Raw genomic sequence first — 15,330 nt, 5'->3', positions numbered from 1 at the left:
GTAGCTACTAAATATTAACAGGTCAATATTTATAGGTGTCACTTAGACCAATTAATAAATAATTAGATATATAGTTAAAAATTGATTAAAAATTTTTAAATTATAAAAAATATTTTATTTTTTAAACAAATAGTCAAAGACAAAAAATTAGGGCATTTTTTTTAATACTTGGATTGTTTATATTAACATAAAGGAAGTAAAATACAATTGATAAGTTTTAAAATGTAATTAGTTAATTAATTGATTAATTGCCATCATTGTTGAATTGAATGAAGTTAAATGAACATTAATGACTGCTGGATTGACTTTGTTATTCATGGGTCATGGCACCGTTGACGTTGACTTAGAGTTAATACGCGGATGCATGCACGAGGAAAATCATGACGGTCAAAATACGCAAAATTTATCGGATCAGTCTATTTATTTGTGTAAATATATAGATAAATTTTATTTTTAAAATTAAATTTATTTAAATTTGACTTAGATGAACTAGTTTCGATTAATCTAAAAAAATGACAAATTAAATAGATTAGTATGCAGGTTAAACAAATAGCCAGTTTAATTTTTATTTTTTATTTTTAAAAATAATATTTTTGTCATCATTTCTTTTTATTCGATTCAAAAAATTAATCCATTAACTAAAAAAAATATTATTTATTTAAAATTTTTTACTTAAAAATAATATTTTTTGCTAAAATATTTTTAAAAAATAAAATAAAAAAATAAATAGACTAGCCTATTTTTAATTTATTAGATTGACTAAATAATTCAAACTAAAAAATTATAACTCATAAATAAAATAAAATAAATTTAAGTAAATCAGTTTATTTAATCCGTAAATTTAAACAAACCAAATTAAACTGACTTTTTTTTTTGGGTAACTATTAAACTGACCTGTTTAACCACCCAAAAAAAACATACAATATTTTCCAACACAATTTCTTCTTCACACCGTTTGACAAAACAACACGAATGACAAAAATAAACCTTTTCGTAGTTCGTAGTTCGTAGCAAACACAAACACTATCACATAATAAGTTAGACCTAATAATATAAAGGGTACCATGAGGCTGTTTTTTTATATATAAAAATGATTGTGGTGTTATTTTTTATTATGAAAAAATGATGTGTTTTAATTTAGTAAAAAGATAATTATAAATTAGAGGATTTAATTTGTATATTTAAAATCTTTTGTGATACTGGAACACAAATTAAATGATAGATTTTGTGTTTTAAAAATTTTAAAAAATTTAAGTTCATAAATCGGAGAATAAATTGTGTTACTTTACAAATCGGGAGGTAAGTTTTGTGTGAGTTCATAAATTAGAGGATAAATTTTATGTTACTTCACAAATCGAAAAATTAGAGTTGTGATCTCCATATAAAAAAAAAACCAAATTTTACACATTGTTAAAAATACTACTATAAATTCAATATCAAAATTAAAAACTCACCATGTACGCCTTATAACATAAAATGTTAAAATAAAAATGACAAAAAAAATTCTATTTTCCTATATTTCCATTCTTTCGGTATTTTCCTATATTTTTCCTAAGGATTTGGGTAACTATAAACTTTATTCTTAGACGAATGTTATGATTCTTTTTTTCTTTTTGGTCAGAGAATGCTATGATTCTTGTTTTCTATTTTTTTTCCATTATGGGCCTACAAGAGGCTGAAGACCCAAAAAAAATTAGGAACAACGAGAGAAACTAATTATGGTGTGTTTTCGTGTCCAAATAATTTAGGATAGGTTTGTTTTGTGTTTTTATTTTATATTTTTATTTTCAATATTTTTTATTTTTAAAATTTTATAAAAAAATAATAAAAATAAAAAAATAAATTTTATTATTTTTAAAATTTTTTTTACAAAATTTAAAAAATAACAATAAAAATAAAAATACAAATTAAATATACTCTTAGACTTTAAGTTGGCCAAGCTAACTCAATTAAAAAAAGGTTAGCTAAGCTAAGAAAATATAATACTAAAGTGTGTTTTTTTACTATTAATAAAAAAAAAACTTGAGAAAAAAAGTATTGAAGAATTAAATATTATATTTTACTCTCTTAATTAAAAGAAAATTGAGAGAATTTATTTCTGTCATAGACTTATAACTTATGTAATTCCTTGTTTTTGAGCTTCTATAAATTCTAATAGATAATTATGAAAGTATTTCTCTGTTGGTTAATTCTCTTACCTTCCAAGTCGTTAATTAAATTATCTTGAAACTAATGTTTGTGCTTTAAAAAGAAAAAAAAAAAACTCCATAGCAGCTAAGTTGTTTTTAAACATATGTCTCCATATTCCGACGGCTTTACCGCAATTTCTCAAAATGTGAATAGTATGATTGGAGAAACGCTTCTTATCTTCTTTTCAATAAATAAAAATAGTGTTAGTGCAATGAGTAAAAAATAGGTCCAATAATAACCTAATTAGAATATTTTTATTAGAAATAAAATTTGTTATAAATAGAATAGTAGTGATAAAATAAAATAAGTACAAAATTAATGAATTATATTTTTTAAAAAATTTTATTAATAAAATTATTTTTTTCTCTCTTTTGAATTATTTTTTTTTCCATTTTTTTAGTTGATTAATTTTTTTTTTATATTCTAATTCCTTTTTTCTAATAATGGTGTTTTCATTGACTATCATTTTCAATTTTTATGGGAGTTTATCAGACTTAATTAAAAAACAATCCGGTACAATTTTAGAATAATACGATGCATTATTGACTTATGCACAAAACGTTAATATCATAGATCCTGAATTATTGCTTTCATGTTTCATCAGTGGATTAAAAGCCCAGATTCAAAGAGAAGTTTTCAATAAAAACCCAAAATCTATATTAAACTAGTGTATGTTCCCGTGCTTTATATAGGATAATACATAAAATTATATAAAATTTTTTATTAAAATTTAAATAAAAAATATATATAATAGTTATTATTATAAATATTTTACAATTTATAAATATAAAAAATAATTAATTTTATTTTAATTAATTTGAATTGGTTGAATAGTTATTTTATTTGTCTGCTTAAGCAAGGATTTAGAGTTTGAATCTCACCCTTAATAAGTAGAGCATCAATATGTGGTGGATTAATTCTCGACTTGCCGCGAGTTAGAAAATCTGTAGAAAAAAATTGTATTTGTCTTTAAAATAGATTAATTTTTCATTAATAGCAATACTTATGGACTTTTGTCTTTGTTAAAATTTATTTAGGACAATTTTATTTGTTGGTATCGTATTCATTCTTAAAGTCACAACAATTTGATCAACGTTGTTACTTGTTAAAACTTCACATTTTATGAAATGATTTTTAAATTTTCAAATTCATAAAATTATGTCATTACAAAAATTATTAGATCGAATAATATTTCTTGATAACATGATGTACCTAAACATCATCGTTGAGTAGTAGTTAGTGTGAAGAGAAACTAATAATAACTTTTGTTATTCAATATATAATTTATTCTATTCAAAAATAAATTAATATTTTCTAAATTTATAAATACATTTTATTCTAATTTCTTACACCATTTTATTTGACAATATTTACCATTAAAAAAATAGCAAATGACCATACTATCCCACAATATATATATGATATGCAAAATAATTTCTTGTTTTGAAATTAATTCTGGTTAGTGAGATAAAATTTAAAATATTTTTTATTTTCTTACTCAAATTTAAATTTAAATTTAGAATTGGTTAATGACTCATTTTTTTAATTTCAATAAAAAAATAAATTGGTTAGATACTTAGATGTAAAATATTTAGCATTTAATAATTTCAATCATTTAAATTTTAATTATCAAAAATTGAATTAAAAATTAATTATAAACTTAATAATCGATAATATATATTATATTAGTACGTAAATAATAATATCCAATGTATTAATTATTTATTTTTTTGACAGAATTAATGTATAATTTATTAAGAATTGATTTATTATCCAATTTTTTTTTCATAAACTTTGTAATATGTAAAAATAGTGATCTTATTTGTTATTATTATTCAAACAATTTTTTATAATTTTTAATTAGGTAATTAACTTAATTAATAACCTTTTTATTATTGCTTTTATATTAAAAAAATATCAGTTTATACTATTTGCATATTTTTCACTACTAATAAATAAACAAATAAATAAATATTTGCACTATTATATTTATTGTCCTAGATGATAACTTAAGTTACTTATTTTGTATGTTAATTTATTAAATATTAAGATAAAAAATTGTTCAATAAATTATATAAATAGTCATTACAGAAAAAAAATTATATATCATATATAATAATCTTTGATAGATATAGTGTCATGTATATATTAAAATTATCTATTTTAATTATGTGAGTTATTATTGTTATTTTTATTTTTTCGTTACATTAAAAAATAATATTTAAAACAAAAGAGATAATTAATTTTTTTAATTTAAATTAAAAAAATATCTTGTAAATATATTCAATTTTTACATATACTAAGTGTTATAATATTAAATAGGATAGTATTTGCTATAACAATGACTCAAAATATTAATCCAAGATATATTTGGACCTAATAAGACCTCAATGCAAGCAAGATCAACTAAAATCCATTGTTAGGGTCCCAAATCCGACTTTGTTTTAAATTAATTCCAATATTATGTTATTTTAATTATAAACTTATTGTTTTGTTTCTAATAGCATTTGTTGAATTAGAATATAAATCAAATAAACATGAAATTAGAATTTATGAACAAATTTAAATTCAAGTATGGTTATCAACTTCTTTATAACAAGTATTTTTTTTCTTATTTATAAATGATTGCATCATAATTTTTTGACATAAAATTTATCAAGACCCAAACTTCACTTGGTCGAGACCTAATTTTAGTGTGACCTGAAAGTAGTGTGATTTCACCGAGTTTAGGACTCGGTAAGGATCTCAAAAATAGATCAGGTTATTATTTAGGGTCAGATTCAGGTAAAGGTGAATCCGGTTTCACTCAACCCCAAGTGCACCCCTAATAATTTTGATACTTACGAGAGAAAACGACAACAGGTCCTGACATTTTATTTCGAATACAAATAAGTTATCGACTAATTAAAAATACAAAACGTCTTCCACTTTTTAAAACGCGAAATATGTAACTTCCTCTAAAAAACCTATTTATTCTTATATATTTTGAATATAAGAACTTAAATATCTCGTATTTTAAAAAATGGAAGACGTTTTTTATATTTTCAATTAGCCATACTTGTGTCTTTAAATTATAAAATAAAAAACCTATTTATCTTTTTTTTTATATATTAAAAAATATATAATCTTTCAAATAGTGAGGGACAAATTTGTCGATTCTAAATCTTAACGAACATCTCAAGGCATACTCTTCCGTCTTCACATACAAAAAAGCAAATGATTTGAAGATCTTTCGAAGTGAGAAAATTAGTAAAATAATAAATTATTAATTAAATTCGTAATTTTGATCATTTATGAGCTTTATTATCTTAATTCAAAAGTGATTACACATTTATCATTTCATTTTAAAAGGACTTAATCCAAATAATATAATATATTATTTAAAAAAATGACTATAACTTCACTCAAAACGGAAAAATAGATAATTAATTATCATAAACTGACATTTCAATATCATTAACACAACTGGATCTAGCTTCTCAAAAGTCAACTATATATAACTAACATTTATTTTGAGACAATAAAGTAAGATACATAATTACATCTTTTCAACCTGATTATACATACATACATACATTTATATAAATATTTGACATACCTTATTCATTCAATCATCAAATGCTTCTCTAGCAACAATAAGTTCCTCCATGTTATCAGCAGTGCCAATATCTACAGGTATCAAAATCTCATCCTCAGTAGTGAAATTGTACCTACTCCCAATTGCTCTTAGAAACTGATACACTTCAAACATGGTTGGTCTCTCCTTTGCAGTTAAAGAAACACAGTTGCAAGCAACCTTCAGAAATTGGAAGAGCTCGTTGTCAACTCCCTTTCCAGCTAGAGACTCATCGATGGCGTCATGGAGTTGAGAGTTGCTAGAGAGCTGCATAATCCACTCCACCAGATTGCCTTTGAATGTTTCTGGAGCTTTAGCCACATTGGTAGGTCTTTCGCCGGTTACCAACTCGAGAAGCACAGTGCCAAAGCTATAAACATCTCCCTTTGGTGTAGCAACTAAGGTTCTTGTGTACTCTGGAGCAACATATCCTAAGTCTCCAAACTCGCCGTTGACGAAAGTACTTAAATGTGTATCTATAGGATTCATCAGTCTGGCAAGGCCGAAGTCGGAGATTTTGGGCTCGAAATCAGCATCCAAGAGTATGCATTTAGAGCTTATGTTTCGGTGGATGATTCGGGGATTGCAGCTATGATGAAGCCATGCTAATCCTTTGGCAGCTCCAATTGCAATTTTGAGCCTTAGAGTCCAGTCAAGGGAGCTCGGACCTTCGGCCGGATGTAGCTGATCATAGAGGTTTCCATTTGGCATATTTTTATACACCACAAGCCTCTCCTTTTTGGCCATGCAAAATCCTAAGAGAGGAACCAGGTTTCGGTGCTTGACCGACCCGAGTGTAGCCATCTCAGACCTAAATTCTTTCTCAGAGTGCTGGGATTGCTGCAACCTCTTAACCATAAGTGATGTGCCATCCTCAAGAACAGCTTTGTAAACAGTTCCCGTTCGTCCTGATCCGATGATATTGGTGTTACTGAACTTGTTAGTAGCCTTCATGAGATCACTCATTTTCATTTTTGAAACTGATTTCTCAAACAAAGAAACCTGATCATCAATTGAATGTAGTTAGGGAAAATAAATATTTTCATAGGTTTCATAAACATCTCAAAAATATATTCTGCATCTTCCAATTTTACAATTCATGAGTTTGGTCTAGAAAACATATTATGGTATGTTTGGTTTGGGGATAGAAATAAGGGGTAAAAATTCATGTGTTCCATGTATAATTTTACACATTAAAATCATTCATGCAAAATTTCACCCTGTTTTTACACAGCCACATACCTCAATAAGATCACTCTATCTGGAAATGCATCAATTAATTATTATGAATGTTTTCTGAAAACTTTTTACACTGCACTATTTTCTAATGAAACTTTTTCATATTCTAGTCTTCTAAACCAAAAACAGAAAAGATAATATAACTTGCCTTTATTGCTTTGGTTCCCTTTATACTTCTCGCCCATTTGTTTCCTTCGGGGTCCTCTTCCTTCTTCCTCTTGTAACCGACACGGCGCACATAGAAGAACATTCCAATGCCCAATCCTAACACCGCAACAGTCACCCCACCAACGGCTGCTCCGGCTATGACTGCAGTGTTACTCTTGGAAGACTGGGGCTGACAATTTCCCAAGTTAGCTCCTCCACATAGGCCTATATTGTTTCCATATGAAGCCGTCACTTTAGTAGAATTAAAGTTTGGAACTGGCCCGGACAAAAGATTGTTAGTTACACTGAATGTCTTGAGCCGTCCGAGGCTGGCGAATTGTCCCGGAATTTGACCAGTAAGCCTATTAGAATCAAGTTTAAGGGAATTAAGATAGGTACAATTCGCAAGGCTTTCGGGTATTGTGCCGGAGAATTCATTTGATGACAGATCAAGAGTGACCACATAAGTCAGAAGAGAGGATATATCCGCCGGAATCGTTCCGGATAGCTTGTTGATTGAAAGATCCAACCCTGTCAAACTTGAGCAGTTCCGAATGGCACGGGGAAACTGACCCTTTAGCCCCATATTTGAGAGCTTGAGATTCAAGACCCTGTTCTCATCAGGGTGCCAACACTCAACCCCACTGAATTTACATATAGACCCTTCGGTTTTGTTATTGAAAGTCCAAGATTGCAAATACTTGTAAGGGTCTTCAATGGATCCCTTGATACTCTTCAAGCAGAAGATATCAGTATCAGTGCCATGTGCGGTTCCAAAACTACTAATCAGCATCAAGAAACCAAAAACACCACTAAGAACCATCTTCAACCAAAGATCCTAAAAATCCAATCTTTTCAATTACAGAACTACTCCAAAATACTCAAAATTGGTATCCAAATTCAAGCCACAGCACAAAACCCAAACTTCATAGTAACTAAAACAACCCTCCTAAGAACATAACCTGAAGAAAGCAAAAAACATTCACAGAAGCCAAGTCAATCACAACCTTAAAAACATGAAACACACAAAACATACATAATCAAAGCACAAAATCAAAAACCATAAGATAACCAATATAGTTGACTTAATACCCAAACGGAAAAACAAAAACTTTTTTCTTTTTTTGGCATACCCACCTGGTAATTTGAACAACCCATCTGAGGAAAACCCATGAAGCCTAAAAGGAAAGTAAAACAAGGTCAACTAACAAACACAAAATTAGTAAAATTGAGAACTTGAACGTGACCAAGAATAGAAATAGAAAAAGAGAGAATAAGGAAGAGAGGACAAAGAAGTGTTAGTTACCTTGCCTCTTTTGAGCTCTGAGTTCTTTTGTTGCGATGATATTGTGGTTGTGAATTTGGGGAGAGAGAGAAAGAGAAATTTGAAGGAACGGGTCAAAGAAGGAATGGCAAAAATTTTCCAAGCTTGATTGAGCGAAGACTTGGTCTGTAAGAACGCGAAGACTTGTGTGTTTTGTGTTTATGTTTGTGTTTTGTGTTGCTGAAAATAAATAAAAAGTAATAATTGATCTTTAATTAGTTACCAAAAAAAAATTTGTCTTTAATTATTAAATTATTATATAATATTTTATTCTATTAAATAAGTATTTGTTTAGACACAATTAAATCGATTAAGAAAATATTTTTTAATAAAATTTTTTTTAATTAGTATATATTTTTGTATCCTACATGAAATAATACATAAAATTATATAATTTTTTATTAAAAAATTAAATAAAACATATATATAATAATTACTATTATAGATATTTTATAATTTAAAAATATTAAAAATAATTAGTATTTGTCTTAACTAATTTGGATTGGTTGAATAGTCATCTTATTTGTTTGTTTAAGTAAGTATTTGGAATTCAAATCTTGCTTTATATGTGTAGTAATTCATTAGTTTGCGGCAGACCTTTAATAAATAAAACATCAATATGTAGTGGATTAATTTTTTAGCCTGTCGAGTTAGAAAATTCGTAGAAAAAAATGTATTTGTCTTTAAAATAAATTAGTTTCTCATTATTAATAGCAATACTTATGGACTTTTGTCTCTTTGAAATTTATCTGGGACAATTTTATTTGTTGGTATCCGTATTCATTCTTGAAGTCAAAACAATATGATCAACATTGTTTCTTCACATTTTATAATATAATTTTTAAATTTTCCAACTTATAGAGTTATGTCATTACCAAATTTATTAGATTGATTAATATTTTTTAGTAACATAGTGTACCTAGATACCATCGTTGAGTATTAGTTAGTGTGAACAGAAATCAATAACAACTTTTGTTATTTAATATATAATTTATTCTATTAAAAAATAAATTAGTATTTTCTGAACTAGTAAATACATTTCTTTCTAATTTCTTACACCATTTTATTTGACAATATTTGCCATTAAAGAATAACAAATGACCACACTATCCTACAATATGATATACAAAGTAATTTCTTATTTTGAAATTAATTCTAGTTAGTGAGATAAAATTTAAAATATTTTTATTTTTTTACTCAAATTTAAATTTATATTTAGAATTGATTAACAACTTATCCTTTTTTAATTTCAATAACAAAAATAAAATTAATAAAGTGTAAAATATTTAGCATTTAATAATTTCAATCATTTAAATTTTAGTAACCAAAAATATAAACTTAATAATCGATAATAGATATTATATTAGTATGTAAATAATAATATTTGATATATTAATTATTTATTTTTTGATAGGGCTAATATATAATTTATTGAGAATTGATTTATTGTCTAAATTTTTTTTATAAACTTTGCAATATGTAAAAATAATAATTTTATTTTTTTATTATTATTTAAAAAATTATTCATAATTTTTTAATTATGTACTTAATTTAATTAATAATTTTATTATTATTTTTATACTAAACAATATCAATTTATACTATTTACATATTTTTTACTACTAATAAGTAAGTAGGTATTTGTACTATTGTCCTAAATAATGACTTAAGTTACTTATTTTGTATGTTAAATAATATCTTGTATCTTAAATTCATTAAACATTAAGATGAGAAAAATTGTGTAATAAATTATATAAATAATCATTACAAAAAATAAATATTTATCATATATAATAATTGTTGATATATGTTATGTCATGTATATATTATAGTATTATCTATTTTAATTATATGAGTGATTACTGTTATTTTTACTTTCTTTATTACATTAGTAAATAATATTTAAAACTAAAAATAAAAGATAATTAATTTTTTTAATTTAAATTTTAAAACTCTTGTAAATATATCCAACTTTTACATATACTAAGTGTTATAATATTAAATAGTATAATATTTATTATAACAATGACTCAAAATATTAATTTAAGATATACTTGGGCCTAATAAAACCTTAATATAAGTAAGATCAACCTAGACTCATTGTTAGAGTTCTAAATTCGACTTAGGTTTATTACCTTAAAGGGCGGCCAATACAAATGAAGTCCATGTGTCTCTTCTCAAATCAACTTAGATTGGATCTTCGTTGTTAGTTAGATATGGTAATTGGTACTTAGGAAAGCGTGACAGACCCTCTTCCCATCCCTCATTTCTGTTTTAAAAAAATTCTCCCGTCCCTTCTCTGTCTTTGCAAGTCCCTGTTTAATTATCCTCCTAAGAAACACAGGTCTCCTCAGGTATCTACGAATATTTTTTGAAAATTTTTGAAAAAAAAAAAACACAAAAACACATAATATAATAAGAAAAAGTCTAGGGGATCAGCAACTTTATTAAATTCTGTCCAGCATGTAACCAGCAAAGAAAAATGAGTCATTGGATGAAATCTCACACCAATCTCACACCATTAAAATCATCATTGATGGCTACAAATCACAAAAATTGCTGGCCCCTAGCACTCCTCATATAATAATCATACAATAATCAATTCAATATAACTCAACACAATTCATAACATATTTGTTATGAAAAATAATATTTTAAAAAAAAAATATAAAAACATATCCTAATATAATAACATAACTTTTAGGATTATACTAAGCGAGAGGAGGGGGGTTGAGAGAGACTCGAGACTGAGAATGAGTTTGGAAGAAAAAGGAAGGATTCGAGTTAGAGACAGGAATTCGGGTTACTAAATTCAAAAAATGAATTTATGTATATATAAATTAAGATAAATTAGTAATTTTATATTTAATATATATTTGTTTATTTATTTTAATGATTGTATATAATAGATAATATATTTAAGCATGTTTTGAAAGAAATTATTCAATTTTATATAATTAAAAGTTAACTATAAAATTGAGACTAAGAGAAAGTAAAATACAATAAATATATGAGGGGTAAAAGTAAAATAAACAATTAAAAATAAGGTAACAAAAAAAATAAAAAAAGATAAAAAAGACAATGCATGTAGTTGATAAAAACATACTGTAAAAAAAATTTAGTATAATCAATAAATATAAAAGATAAAAAATAAAACTTAAGATATATTTTTATTAAAAAGTTTCAAGAAAAACATTATGAAGAATAATCTATTAATCAAGTTCTATGAAATTATTATAGAAAATTTGAAATTTTAGTAAGCAAAATAATAACTCCTTTAAAAACTATTAATCAAAATATATAAAAGCACATTCTAATTCATATATATAAAAAATAATAAGAGAATAATTTAAATTAAATTTATTTATTTATTTTCTTATTTATTAAATAAATTAATATTTATCTTGGTCATATCAAATAATATAATTGATTAGTTATAATTAATGTTGTTTATCCTAGTGATATAATTAAAACTATGAAGGTAAAATTAAAACTAATTGTTAAGGATAAAATTAAAACAAAATAGTATTTGCTATTTTGTAAATTTTTTTAAATAAAAATTCTATTTATACACCTTTAAAATGTATCACTTTAATACAATAATATTTTTTATTAAAAATAAAAATTATGATAAATATCTCATATATTTGTTAGTAAATTATATACAAATATTTTTTTAAAGCATATCACTTTTATTATATAAAAATAACTTAGATACCTTTAAATGTGATTATGATAATTAACTAAGTATTATATATTCTTTACAAATTTATATTTAATAATTTACCTCTAATAATATATTTAATAGTGTAACAATTAGTTTGTTGTATTCGTAAAATTTTTAATTATAGTAAAAATGTAAGATATAATGCAGAAAAAAAGCTAAAGCGACATAAATGTTTCACTAAAAGAAAAAATATACTTTTTGTTTATTTTTTAGACATGTATTTATTTTTTTCAAGTTATAAGTTTTAATTGATATAAATTAATGACAATTAAGTCTACTAAAAAAAATAGCAATCGATAAGAAATAAAAATTAAATAAGGCAAACATGGTCTGAAAAAATTAAAATAAAATAAAGGTTTTCAATTATGATCACTAATTATAATCATATATATTTACTTCAAGATTTATGTTTCGAAAACTCAAAATATTAATATTTTGTATTTTTTTAATTTTAGATTATCACAAACGAACATTAGTTATTTTCTAATAATGACAATGCTTTTAGAAAAATAAACATAATTAAATGATCTTAAAAATATATAATAATTTTTAGAATAACAAAAAAAATGTACAATTACCTAAATATAACATTTGTGTAACAACTGAAATTTAATTGCCAATATAAAAGTTATATATAATATCATATCGGAATCAAATGAGTGTTTAATAAAAAAATTTAATATTTATATTATCTGACAAAATAAATTGAAATTTGAGCTTAATCATAGTAAGCACTCAAATTTAGATTTTCATAAATCAATTTTTTTATGTAAAAGTTATGTATCTTTGTAAATTAATTTATATTAAATTATAAAATATCTAGATATTTAATCAACTTAATTAATTAGTTATAATTGATTTAATTTAATAATTTAAAATTTTTTGAATAACACGATTTAGAAATATGTCAATCCAAATAATCTAGATTGAAGATAAGAAAAATATAACTAACTTATATAATACAACATAATATTTTTAAAATTTTTTTATAGCATATCTAATACCAAGATATTTATTATCATCTGTGATATAATCTAATTTCACAATTATTTAAACTTTGTTTTTTTAAAAAAAAAACCACTTTATTTATTTTGAAAAAAATATTTACTCACTATTATAGTTTAAATAAAATATAAATAGATATTAAACCAATTTTTTTTAATAATTACTCAATTACAAATATTCATCAGAGACATAGGATTTAAGAACATACAAAATAAATATAACATCTACGACCTTTATACTAATACAATAAGATGATCATCATAAATTTTTTGGTGAATTTTATGGTGCCTTTTATTGTGGCACCTAAATTGCCTAATTTACTTTTATAAGTAAAAAATAAAATATATAAAATAAAACTAAAATATTTAAAAATTTATTAAATATTATTTTTTTGTCTTTTTTAATAAATTTGACATCATGATTTAGGCACTATAACATTCACCAAATTTTTTTAACAAAAATTAAACAGAACAAAAAAAACAATCAAATACAAAAAAGTTATATTTAACCGGCTGCTCCGGCTATGACCGCAGTGTTACTTTTGGAAGGCTGGGCCTGACAAGGTCTCAAGTTAGGTCCTCCACATAGGCCCCGATTGTTTCCATATGAAGCCCTCACTTTAGTATAATTAAAGTTTGGAACTCGCCCGGACAAAAGATTGTTAGTTACATTGAATGTCTTGAGCCGTCCGAGGCTGGCGAATTGTCCAGGAATTTGACCAGTAAGCCTATTAGAATCAAGTTTAAGGATATTAAGATAGGTACAATTCGCAAGGCTTTTGGGTATTGTGCCGGAGAATTCATTTGATGACAGATCAAGAGTGACCACATAAGTCAGAAGAGAGGATATATCCGCCGGAATCGTTCCAGATAGCTTGTTGATTGAAAGATCCAACCCTGTCAAACTCGAGCAGTTCCGAATGGCACGGGGAAACTGACCCGTTAGCCCCATATTTGAGAGATTGAGATTCAAGACCCTGTTCTCATCAGGGTGCCAACACTCAACCCCAATGAATTTACATATAAACCCTTCGGTTTTGTCATTGAAAGTCCAAGATTGCAAATAATTGTAAGGGTCTTCAAGGGATCCCTTGATACTCTTCAAGCAGAAGATATCAGTATCAGTCCCATATGCGGTTCCAAAACTACTAATCAGCACCAAGAACCCAAAAACAATACTAAGAACCATCTTCAACCAAGGATCCTAAAAATCCAATCTTTTTAATTAGAAAACTACTCCAAAATACTCAAAATTGGTATCCAAATTCAAGCCACAGCACAAAACCCAAACTTTCGTAGTAACTAAAACAACCCTCCTAACAACATAACCTGAAGAAAGCAAAAAACATTCACAGAAGCCAAGTCAACCACAATCTTAAAAACATAAAACACACAAAACATACATAATCAAAGCACAAAATCAAAAACCATAAGAAACCCAATATAGTTGACTTAATATCCAAACGGAAAAACAAAAACTTTTTCTTTTTTTTGGCATACCCACCTGGTAATTTGAACAACCCATATGAGGAAAACCCATGAAGCCTAAAAGGAAAGTAAAACAAGGTCAACTAAGAAACACAAAATTAGTAAAATTGAGAACTTGAACGTGACCAAGAATAGAAATAGAAATAGAGAGAATAAGGAAGAGAGGACAAAGAAGTGTTAGTTACCTTGCCTCTTTTGAGCTGAGTTCTTTTGTTGCGATGATATTGTGGTTGTGAATTTTGGGAGAGAGAAAAAGGGAAATTTGAAGGAGCGGGTCAAAGAAGGAATGGCCAAAATTTTCTAAGCTTGATTTAGCGAAGACTTGGACCGTAAGAACGCGAAGACTTGTGTCTGTGTGTTTTGTGTTTGTGTTTTGTGGGGAATGGATTTTTTAATCTTTAACAGTATGTAGTCTTTTTTTTTTAGTAATTGTAGTTTCTTGTATTAACTGTCCTTTTGTCAGAGTGTAAGCAGTTAGATTTGAGCCACTGTTAGCTGCCATCAGGATCTTTTCTCTAAGTTGTAAAGTTTGATTTCTTTGAGATCAAGTACTGATACCAATTGATGGTAATCAATGGCTAAGAGAAGGGGGATT

At 25.7% G+C, this 15,330-nt stretch overlaps 2 protein-coding genes across 10 annotated transcripts; both read right to left on the bottom strand.

Moving 5' to 3' along the window:
- Positions 1-5,608: 5,608 nt before the first annotated feature.
- Positions 5,609-8,686, bottom strand: LOC130961403 (probably inactive leucine-rich repeat receptor-like protein kinase At5g48380). Of its 4 annotated transcripts, none has more exons than XM_057887270.1 (4): positions 8,499-8,686; positions 8,330-8,370; positions 7,194-8,154; positions 5,609-6,808 (listed from the first exon to the last, which is right to left on the bottom strand). In XM_057887270.1, exons 3-4 carry the CDS (start codon positions 8,013-8,015, stop codon positions 5,798-5,800), a joined length of 1,833 nt encoding a protein of 610 aa, XP_057743253.1. In that variant the 5' UTR covers positions 8,016-8,154; positions 8,330-8,370; positions 8,499-8,686; the 3' UTR covers positions 5,609-5,797. The 4 variants fall into 4 exon arrangements, with proteins under 4 accessions (XP_057743253.1, XP_057743254.1, XP_057743255.1 ...); XM_057887271.1 differs by having other exon boundaries at positions 8,330-8,396; positions 8,499-8,665; XM_057887272.1 differs by lacking the exon at positions 8,330-8,370 and having other exon boundaries at positions 8,499-8,661.
- Positions 8,687-13,599: 4,913 nt separating this feature from the next.
- LOC130961405 (probably inactive leucine-rich repeat receptor-like protein kinase At5g48380) lies at positions 13,600-15,126 on the bottom strand. 6 transcript variants are annotated; one of them, XM_057887275.1, is made up of 3 exons: positions 14,921-15,126; positions 14,752-14,792; positions 13,600-14,576 (listed from the first exon to the last, which is right to left on the bottom strand). In XM_057887275.1, the coding sequence occupies exon 3, from the start codon at positions 14,434-14,436 to the stop codon at positions 13,753-13,755; it is 684 nt and encodes a 227-aa protein (XP_057743258.1). In that variant the 5' UTR covers positions 14,437-14,576; positions 14,752-14,792; positions 14,921-15,126; the 3' UTR covers positions 13,600-13,752. The 6 variants fall into 6 exon arrangements, with proteins under 6 accessions (XP_057743258.1, XP_057743256.1, XP_057743260.1 ...); XM_057887273.1 differs by having other exon boundaries at positions 13,600-14,451; positions 14,921-15,089; XM_057887277.1 differs by having other exon boundaries at positions 14,752-14,818; positions 14,921-15,052.
- Positions 15,127-15,330: the final 204 nt, after the last annotated feature.

This window comes from Arachis stenosperma, chromosome 2 (assembly GCF_014773155.1).
Source record: "Arachis stenosperma cultivar V10309 chromosome 2, arast.V10309.gnm1.PFL2, whole genome shotgun sequence".
Lineage (NCBI taxonomy): Eukaryota > Viridiplantae > Streptophyta > Magnoliopsida > Fabales > Fabaceae > Arachis > Arachis stenosperma.
The sequence above is the reverse complement of the archived record's forward strand: the minus strand, read 5'-3'. Positions and strand labels throughout refer to the sequence as shown.